The 10,785-nt window shown below is 44.3% G+C and overlaps 2 protein-coding genes across 2 annotated transcripts; both read right to left on the bottom strand.

Annotated features, from left to right (window-relative positions):
* Positions 1-4,745: 4,745 nt before the first annotated feature.
* Positions 4,746-6,409, bottom strand: LOC102711737 (NAC domain-containing protein 72-like). Its single transcript, XM_040527994.1, has 4 exons — positions 6,205-6,409; positions 5,783-6,051; positions 5,479-5,656; positions 4,746-5,367 (listed from the first exon to the last, which is right to left on the bottom strand). Exons 1-4 carry the CDS (start codon positions 6,407-6,409, stop codon positions 5,090-5,092), a joined length of 930 nt encoding a protein of 309 aa, XP_040383928.1. The 3' UTR covers positions 4,746-5,089.
* A 679-nt stretch (positions 6,410-7,088) lies between these two features.
* Positions 7,089-10,499, bottom strand: LOC102711467 (translation initiation factor IF-2-like). Its single transcript, XM_006662290.2, has 4 exons — positions 10,114-10,499; positions 9,706-9,980; positions 8,704-9,581; positions 7,089-7,682 (listed from the first exon to the last, which is right to left on the bottom strand). The coding sequence occupies exons 1-4, from the start codon at positions 10,310-10,312 to the stop codon at positions 7,607-7,609; spliced, it is 1,428 nt and encodes a 475-aa protein (XP_006662353.2). The 5' UTR covers positions 10,313-10,499; the 3' UTR covers positions 7,089-7,606.
* Positions 10,500-10,785: the final 286 nt, after the last annotated feature.

Here is a 10,785-nt window from a genome sequence, read left to right as displayed (position 1 = left end):
CAAATAGTCTTTTGGACTATAATAAGCACGAACCAAACTTGAGGACAACGAGAATCTCGCTTGTTTTGAACAGGAGCAGCAGTGAGCCATACTTCAAACTCGCAATGGGAATAAAACCCTAAACCTGTTGGTATAAATTGGTAGAACCCAACAGAGATGCGAACCAAAACGAAGTACTTGAATCTCCTAATAAACCTCATGAAAAATTAGTCATGTGCTCATAGCAGTTTCTCTGAAATTACGCGATCAAAACAAGAGCATTGAATAATACTTCAAAACTCGCCGTAGGATCAAATTCTGAAATTGTTGGTATAAATTGGAGGAACCCACGGAACAGCGAAACGAAGTATTAAAATCTCCCAGGAAATTTGATCAAAGTGATAAACAGGAATCAAAATATTCTCAGAGAATTGTTTTTTCCCCTTCCAAATGCCAGCTTGCAGAAGAAAATTCTCATCAGAACCTGTCATATGCTGAAACTGATCTTGCCGTCAAACTTCTCAATGTCTATTTTTGGTAGACACGTTCGAGAAAAATTACAGATTAAAATATGATAGGTTCCACGGAGAAAAAAATCTTCGTGGTGTAGCCATCGTGTGCACGTAGAAAAATCAATGGAATATTGATCATCACCACCTTGGGAAACATGCGTGAGTTGGAGAGGAAGGCTTCAGCACTGCTGCTATGACGTGCAGAGGACGGGCTGCTGCTCATGTGCGGCCAATGCAGGACGAGAGGCACGTAGTTGTTGCTGCGCTATGCGTGAGAAGAAGCGACGATCGCTGCTGCTGTGCCGCGGCAGGAAACGCACGACGACGACGCGGCCGGACGAAACAACGAGATATACCGCTGGCAAAAGACGTGACGATGAAAGCCGCAACCGGGGTAGATTGGATCACGCCCCCGCCGAGTACATCAGATCTTCCAACCGATAGCTCTGATACCACTTATTGGAAATAATAGATCAAGGCACAGGATTTAACGTGGAAAAACCCCTCTAAGATAGAGAGGAAAAAAAACCACGGGAGACAAATCCACTAATAACGGTTCGGATTACAGGTACAGGGGTGGCCTATATTTGTAGGTATTGAATAAGACTAGCACTAGGACTAGAACTAGTACTACGACTAGGATTAGGACTAGTACTAGGATTAGAATTAAGTTATTTGAGCCATAACCCAACAACAATAATAATAATATAAAGACAACCCGAAAAGAGGCTCCACGTTCACTCTGGAGGCTAGAAATTATCACGTTAATTGGAGAAAAATAGAAAAATATACACCATTAGATCATGGTAGGTTCAGATTATAACAGAGTGTAGATTAATCAGAGTTACCTATACTATTCTATTGCTCCAGATTTCAATGGTATAGATAAAAAGGAGAATACGTGAGTTCAAAGATATCTTTAAGGATACCGGCTAATTCTTTCCTAAAGAAAAAAAATAACCAGCTCTGACGAGGAGTCAAACGCACGTAATTATATTAGTAAATCGGACATCCATATCTGCGTGCACATGGCGCTTAAGCATGGAATAGACTCATGCATGTTAAGCCTAAATAGGCACAAGCAAATACTATTTTAATTATTAAGGGCACGTACAAGGTGTATGTTAGCCGACTCTCTCAATTATTTTAATTATTAAGGGCACGTACAAGGTGTATGTTAGCTGACTCTCTCAGTTGCCACGTAAGCAAATTTGATGATGTGGTGAAAAGAGATAGAAGGAGAGAGAAAAGTTGTTGCTATGTATGGCAACGGCTTAGAGTCGACTCTTAACATTTATTAAAAAAAACTTTCTTGCATGAGAATGTATAAAAAGGAAACTAGCTTAATAAAAAATATTTTATTGCATTAATGAAGAAACCACACCTGACTCTACCTTTGTACGTATCATTATAAAATAGTATCTTTTTGCTAACGTGGCTTGAGATAGAGCCTACGATGCACTTTACCTTTGAACATGCCCTAACCACTCAATGGTAGATTAAAATCTTTTGCGTTAGATTATGATTACGATGGAACTAAGTTATATATTATAGAGTAAAAACAATAGTTGTATATAAAATATAATTATATCTACAGAAACATAAGTATATTAAATATATTTATACTTTTAATAATTGTATGCATATTACAATAATTGTATGCATATTACAAATATGGAAAGTAGGAAATAACAGTCGTATACAGAATCCAATTCAACTAACGTATGCAGAATTATGTAGTAAAAATCCCCATGATCATAGCATGACCAAATTATAATATTATAGATTTGTAACTACAGTTATATAAGAAATACCGTCACAATTTTAGACAAAAATTCATAAAAAAACTGATATTATATTTTAAATCGAAAATTGAATTGTATTTGAGTTGAGCCGGATAATGGTATCTTGATTTGTTTCCTACCGTAATCGAGTATGATTAGGTTGTTTTATTATAGAAAAACATGAGTACTAATTAGATTATTGCCTAGCCGTCGGGCGTGTTTGGCTCCGAGGGCGGATGCTCCTACCATCTGACAGCCGTCTGATGCATGAAAAGAAAACTACGGTATTTGGGAGCAAAGGTAAACAATCATATAATTAACCAACTAACAGGATAAAACGTATATTCATGTCCCTAGCTACCATGCATCAGATATTCAGATGTATGCGTCATGGAAAGTTTAAGAATCAAAGATTTATGACGTTTTAAGAGAAACAAGATGGTTTCTGCAAAGTTAACATGTATATTCTTAAATGCGCTAGCATTGCATAGAGCGTAACAAAATGTTCTTTTTTTTCTCAGATCATGAGAATAATAATTTCAAATGAAGGAAAACTGTCTCCCATCCCTTTTAATGGTATAAAATGCTAAATTTTGAATAAAAACTTCACATGATCGCAATGCTTAGAGCTTTTTTAACGGTCTTAAAAAGTAATACCACTAAGATTAACTTCGAGGTACCATATTTTTTATAAAAAATATGTACCTCGAGATACAATGCCCCAATGGTTAAGATTATAATAGTGTGTGTATGCATATGAAATCAATTGTGTTTTTAGAAATAGAGAAGATTATAATAGTGTGTGTATGCATATGAAATCAATTGTGTTTTTAGAAATAGAGAAAGTTTGTATGACAAATATCACACAATCCATAAATATGCCCAATTTGAGAGCATGGAAGATGTCACAGGAACAACTAAGCTTGAGTAAGAGCAACAATGAAATTGACAGAGGTATCAATAATAGACAGAGTAAAAGATGGGAAGATATGCATGGTAGACAAATTATTTCTATTAAGGTGATAGTATAAATGGATATGGTGCATTTGATTACAAAATATGGACAATCTAGATTGATTTTATTATGAATGAGATCATTGAGAAACATATATAAGAAAAAAATGACATATATAGATAGGCCACTTTACCTTTAATAACTATATTATATTAAAGGAATATAATATACATACTTATTTAATTTATTGTTTTCCTCAATAATAATGTATCATAGAAATATGTGTTCCACATGCTAGAAATAACGTGCAATAAGTTATGACTGATGGCAGATTTAGCTAGCAAGTCGTACATTCTATTTTTAAATAAAAAATATATTTAAAAAATATAGATGATCTTATATAATTGTATATATATATATATATATATATTTGTTTTAGTTTTATCCGCGCAATTGCGCAGGCTACCCAACTTATTTATATTGAGAGATTTAAATCGACTTTAGTTACGGCTGATATGACGATGCAAGATAAATTTGATGATTTGACATTTTATTCGTCGGTTAATTGTTTACGTTGATATAAGTACAATATGTGTCAATAACAGTGGACTAAGATGTTAAATAATTAAACCTTAATCTTACTAGTGTCAAAAAATCAATTTTCTCTTACGTGACAGGCATAGAATCGAGTTAAGAGACAGAATAACTGTGGCACACAGGATGACGGATGTAATAAACCGACTCCAGATAGTACAGTCGAACTCCTCGCTCGTTACGGCTCCCGCCACGGCGCCAAGCCGCAATCACGTCGGCCTCACCGGCAGCTGCAACTTCAATTCGGGCCGTGTTCGGCTGTATGGGTAGTGTATGGGTAGGATAACTTACGTCTCTCGTTTTCCGTACATATATTTTTCGAACTGTTAAACAGTGTATTTTTTTTAAAAAAATTTATAGAAAATTTGTTTTAAAAAATCATATTAATCTATTTTGTATTTTTAATAATTAATAATTAATTAATCATATATTAATGTATTACTATGTTTTTTTTGTCAGTTAAGTTAACTTAGCTACCCTCACCTGAATGTGGCCTCGGTCTGGTTCCGTTCAATAGAGCATCGTGGATACCGTAGAAGAATTAGTCGAATCCACCTGAATCAAATCCCCTATTGATATTTTATAACCAAATACTCTTATATTGCTCTTGCCCTCTTCTATTAGGAATGGATGTTGAGATATGTGGAGGGATGACTTACTAGTAATGCTCCGGCGGTGGATAAAATGAACGGCTATGGCTATCCAATGACGTGGTTTACTTCTAAAAGAACTAATGTAGTTAGTGGGTAAAAAAACTACTTAGGCGTGTGCTGATTTGCATATGAGAATTGGAAGGCCTCTCAAACCTCAATCCAAATGTGCACATGAGCTTGTCGCTTTGCCCGAAACAGAGCCCAAATTGGACTGTGAATAATTCGCTGATTTAACCAGGCACAGACTCTCACCATTTTCATATGAAACAATAATATGTATGTACTCGAGGGTTTAAAATCCACTCCCCATATGAAACTACTCCACATGATTGCTCCAGCGAGGGAAAACTCATGCAGAGAGCGAGCATATACTCGAGCATTTCTAAACCAGCAAACAGCACTTTGTAAAGCAACAAATAGATCATTACGCCCCATTACTTGTAATTTTTTTTGAGGGTCATTACTTGTAATTGTAGATCAGCATTGCGGTAGAACTAGTGAAGTGATAGCCAAACAGTCAGAACGCAAAGATCGAGTTCATGAGTCGAAGAATATGAATTTGGTGGAAATTTGTACTAAGAACGCTGGAGCAGCTCCCATGGTCACCACTCATCACCCTCGAGCAGCTCCGGCGTTGTCGGCTTCGGCAACGGAGACCTGCTCCCAATCGTCCTCATGCCCGACGACGTCGCCGGATCCGGAGATGTTCTCGGTGCCCTGCAGTGAAGGCGGCGGCGGCGGCGGCTGGTAGTCCGCAGAGGGTGGCGCTGAAGTGTTCGTTGATCTGGCGTGGTCGGTACTGGTCATCGACGCCGACGCCTCGCTCTTGCGCTTGCCCTTGTGGCCCAGCGTGCTCGCAGCAGCTGAATCCATCGGCGGCGGCTGGTACTCTGCAGCGGGTGGCGCTTAAGTGTTCGGCGGCGGCGGTGGCGCCCACCAGCCATACTCTGGCGCCGTATGCGGCGCCCAGTAGATGATAGGCATCGGGTCCGCCGCGGCACCGTACCCGTAGGCGTACCAGCGGCCCAGCTCACACGGTGGCACAGCCATGCCCGCCGCTGACGCTTGTCCATGGTGGTTCATGTTCTTAGCACAGTCCACGGGGTTGTCTTCCGCCTTCTCCTCGCCGATCGTCGTCGCCATCTTGTTGTATAGGCGGTACACAGCAAGACCCGAAACCTTGGCCAAAGTAAAAGAAAATTTTACAAGTCAATATCCCAAGATTACACAAATTGCATCCAAATTACACCAAATGAATGAATTCGATCATACAGGACTACAGGAGGATGCAATATGGAATACTACCTCGTTTTCAGGCCCGATGATCCTGAGGAACTCGTGCATGCACCAGTTGGTTCTGACGGAGTGGTTGTTGCTGCTGTCGAACCTACGCTCGTAGAACTCCAAGGTGTACCTCCTGCCGACGGCGACGGCGCCAATCGTCTTGCAGGAACCGAAGACCTTCCACTGGCCGTACTTCGCCGCGCGCATTGTCTTCTTCTTCTTGGCTCTCCGGAACTCTCTCCTGCTGAAGAAGTAGATGCAGCCGTCCACCTCGTCCTCGGCGTACATCTCTGCCGCCAAAAATTAGTCCAATCCACCCGAATCAAATCCCCAATCGAACCCAGCCCATCGCGGCATCGCCGGAGAAGAAGAAGAAGAAGAAGGAGAGAGAGAGAGAGAGAGAGAGAGAGAGAGAGAGAGAGAGAGAGAGAGGCGGCGGATACCGTAGAGCGTGGCGGGGTGGAAGTCGAGGATGCGCACATCGTGGAAGACGGCGTCGTGCGCGGGGTCGGTCAGGAGGCCGCGGAGCTTGTCGTCGAGGATGTCGAGGAGGTCCAGGTCGTCGGGCACGAAGTGGAAGCCCCGTGCGATCCCGTGCTTGTTCGCCCACTTCCTCTTCCCGTCTTCCCCGTCCTCGGGTGCCGCCATGCTCGCCGCCCGATCGCCCGGTCTCGGAATCGGAGGAGCGGAGGGGGCCATCGAGCCGCTACACGGCGCGCGGGTGGTGTGCGCGCGCGCGCGCGCTCGCGGTGGCGGTGGCGCCGGCGAGCGAGCTTGTTAGGGTTGGAGTCAAGTGTGGACGCGGCGAGTCGAGACGAGACGCGTCGAGCTTTGCGGCCGCGGCGGCGTATTTGAAAGGGAGGAGAGAGAGAGAGAGAGAGAGAGAGAGAGAGAGAGAGAGCAGAATCTAGGGGTGCCAGCTGGCGGACGCAAGCAATCGGGCCTATTTGAACTATGAACACCTGAGCCCCAAATTGAAATGGGAATTGCTAGATCTTTCAATAGATTTAGGGCAAACAAAAATTTGACCGTTTCATTTGCCCTAATGCGAGCTACAGGATCAAACGCGCGAATTAACGAGTTGGGGACGTGTGTATTTCCCAATGAGCTATCAAAACGTTTTTAACTTACATTTCACTAACATGCTAGCTGCTACTCGTTCCGATTAATGTTATAAAATGTTTTGATTTTTACTAAATTTATATATGAACCTTATATATATATATATATATATATATATATGTATGTATGTATATGTATTCAGAATTATTAGTATTTCATATAAATCTATGGATAGTCAAACATCTTATAACAAGAAACATGGGTAATATATTGTAATTACACTATAACTATTTATAATTACATTTGATAATTAGATGGAAAATCCAAATTAAAATTTGACAATATAACTAGACATCTCCACAATACATACGGTTGTAAACAAAGGGTCCACCTATTGATCAGGTGACTGAAAATTTTATTTGTGTTAATCAATTCATATGCATATGGGGATCTCCATCCACCAGCCCAAACCCAATAGCATGTACACATCTTAAAATAAATCTGATGGACGGAATAATCAATTGACACGTTAAAAAATTTTCAGGCAACTGCATATTAGCAAAGGCGGTAAACAAAAGGGATAATAGATAATATAGTCCTTCAAATTTTGGTGGATACTGGCTGCAAACTTTAGCTCGTGCAATCCCAATTTGGACGTGCGACGCGTGGACAAATCCGACGTTTCGTTACTCGGCTCCAGCGGCAGGGCGAGAATACTCGGCTCGGTTCGCTCGCATTGGCTATGACAAGCCGAAGCATGGTCATCGAGCAGGACGGCTCGCCTTATTCCGAGCACCGGGCATGCGCAGCAACTTCTCTTTTTTGTTTCCTCGGCCGCGACTCCACTTCCCCTTCCCTGCTGCCCCCGTGACGAGGGATAAATTAACAACACAAAACATCAGTGCCAGCTGCTAAGAAAAAGTTTAGACTATTAGTACTTCAAACTTGAAAAGAGATTGAGCCAACATTAGCAATGGTGAAGGCTGAAGGGAATGGGTTAGAGTTAGGGGGGATTGAGAGGCAATAATCTCGTGATATAATAAGTGAGGAATAAATTTCCTTTGATCCTCTAACGTGAGAAATTAATTAACCGAACAATACATCAACGAAATTACGTACAGTGTGGCTTAAACGTAACTCTCCAGCTCCCATATATTCCCGCCCTTCCCAAACTTAATTTAATTTTTCATCTACAAACGTAACTACTCCCAAGCACCTACGCCAATACCAAAAATCAAGTGACGCGGAGATCCAACTCATCTCGAGCAAAAGAAAACTAACAACATAGGAGTACATTCTAGCATTTTACGGCCTCATCTTTTTGTTTTTTTAAAAGCATAAGCGAAATCACTTATTTATAATTAAAATATTATTTGAAAAATATAACTTTATATATATATATATATACACACACGCGCGTTATTAACGATCTAAAAACAAATATAAAAAATAAATTATGATAAAAAATCCTTAAAACCAATTTCAAATTAAAGTTATGAATCCAAATCTTAGATGTTAAGCATCAGTATAAGCAAAAAGATAAGACTTAGAACTAGCAAACCAGTATCATAAAGCATCATCATATCACCAAGATTATGTCTCACACAGAAGTACATATATAAAACTAGTGAAGTAGACAATTACGAACAACCATCGGACAGGAAAAAAAGAGTAGAAAGTTGAACAATACGAATTTAACAGAAATGTATCGGACAGATCAGAATATGACGAAAATACGACGGAAATATGTCGGTCAGGGAAAATTCAAATCCAAGTGTTCAAGAAACTTGCTTCAAAAAAAAGTGTTCAAGAAACCGTGGCCTAACTACCATGACTGCCGCTGCCCTCACCACCTTGACGAGGCCGAGAGCCACCCTCACCGGCGTCCGGCGGCAGAGTCGTCGTTGTTGTCACCTCGAGCGGCGTCGGCGGCGGCGTTGTTGCATCCCTCTTGCGCGCCAGATGATTCTTCGAGGGCTGAGTCGTCTGACAACATAAGATCGTCAAGTTCGTCTTCAGCGAGCGGTTCGCCCGCAACCGAGGAGTCGCCCTCCAATTCCTGCCGCACCCACTCCCATTCCTTCGGATCCTCATCCACCTGGCTCGCGGCGATTGGAGGCTGCTGAACCAGCCGCAGCCGTGAATCTGTGGGAGCGAAATGGCCACGCGGCGCCGGCGCGCTCGGCGGCGCCCGGGAGTTGCTTGGCCCTTGTGCACTCAGTGGCGCCCTGGAGTTGCTTGGAGCCGGCGCGAATCTGCTAGGTCCCGGCGGCACCCAGGAGTTGCTTGGCCCCGCCGTTCTCGGAGGCGCCTGGTTGCTAGGCCCTTGTGCGCTCGGTGGCGCCCTGGAGTTGCTTGGAGCCGGCACGAATCTGCTAGGTCCAGGCGGCGCCCAAAAGTTGCTTGGCCCCGCCGTTCTCGGAGGCGCCAGGTTGCTAGGCCCTGGTGCTCTTGGTGGCGCCCCGGAGTTGCTTGGAGCCGGCGCGAATCTGCTAGGTCCCGGCGGCGCCCGGGAGTTGCTTGGCCCCGCCGCTCTCGGAGGCGCCTGGTTGCTAGGCCCTGGTGCTCTCGGTAGCGCCCAGGAGTTCCTTGGCGGCGGCGCCTGGTTGCTAGGTCCCGCCGCCGACGCTTGTCCACGCTCGGTGCGGTTTCGCTTGTTCATGCTCGCGGTCGCGGCAGCGTCAGCGGCGAGGTCTGCCGGCGTCTCCTTGCCGTTCTTCCTCATCTTATATAGGCGATACACGGCATGATCCGCAACCTTGGCCAAAAGTTCAGAAAATTCTGTGAGTCACAGATTGGATCAAAACGAATTCGATCGATGGTCCTGCGGGATCATCACACAGATTCACAGAGACGAGATGTGGAATTGTGGTTTGATTTACCTCGTTTCGGGGGCCGATGATTTTGGTGAACTCGTGCATGCCCCAGTTGGTTCTGACGGGCTCCTTGTCGCCGGGGAAACACTGGTGAAACACCAAGGTCTGCTTCAGGCCGACGTCGGAGTCACCAGATTTGTTGCTCTTCACACCCTTCAGACCGGTGCTCCTCCACGCGCCGCCCTCCGCGCTGCGCAGAGGCCGCTTCTTATTGCAGCTCTCGAACTTCCTCCTGCTGAAGAAGTAGATGTAGCCATTCTCCTCGTCATCGGCGTACGTTTCTGCCCAAATCATTCCAATCAAATCATACGCACCAAGCCGTCGCCGGAGAAGAAGTAGGAGGCAACGAGAGAGAGAGAGAGAGAGAGAGAGAGAGAGAGAGAGAGAGAGAGAGAGAGAGACGGTGGTGGATACCGTAGAGCTGGAGAGGGTGGAAGTCGAGGATCTCCACTTCGTGAAAGATGTCGTTGTGCGTGGGGTCTAGCGGGCGGCCGTGGAGCTTATCGTCGAGGATTTCGACGAGCTCCAGGTCGAAGGGCTTGAAGCGGAAGCCCGACGGGGTCCCGTGCTTGTTCTTCCCCTTCTTGTCTTCCCCGTCTTCCGGTGCCGCCATTCGCGAGCCGCTCGATCGACCGTTCTCGCAGTCGGAGGAGAGGGAGTGGAGGGAGACTCGTCGCCCGCTACACGTACGTTGGGCGGTGCGCGAGCGGTGGCGCCGGCGACCGAGCTGGCCAGCTAGTCGGCGTTGCTGCCGCGGCGAGACGAGACGCGGGCGCGCCTGCCTCCGAAGCTTTTGCGTATTTGAGATGGAGGCGAGATTTTTTTTTCCCCTTCGAATTCTTCTTATTTATTTTTTCTTGTGAGGCGAATCTAATTGGAAGCGTACGACGTAAGAAATCGGCGGTGGCGGGCCGTAGAGAAATGGGCCCAGAGAATCAGCGGTATTTGAGCTACGAAAAAGTCCACTTTCTCTCCCTCAGCTATGAAATTATACCATTTTATCTAGAAGATTCCAACAAGTTATCGTCCCCATTTCCCTGGGTATTATAAATACACACGCAAGACACAGCGTATCACGAGCATAAT

The sequence above is a fragment of the Oryza brachyantha genome, chromosome 10 (assembly GCF_000231095.2).
Source record: "Oryza brachyantha chromosome 10, ObraRS2, whole genome shotgun sequence".
NCBI lineage: Eukaryota > Viridiplantae > Streptophyta > Magnoliopsida > Poales > Poaceae > Oryza > Oryza brachyantha.
This window is presented reverse-complemented; position numbering and strand designations above follow the sequence as displayed.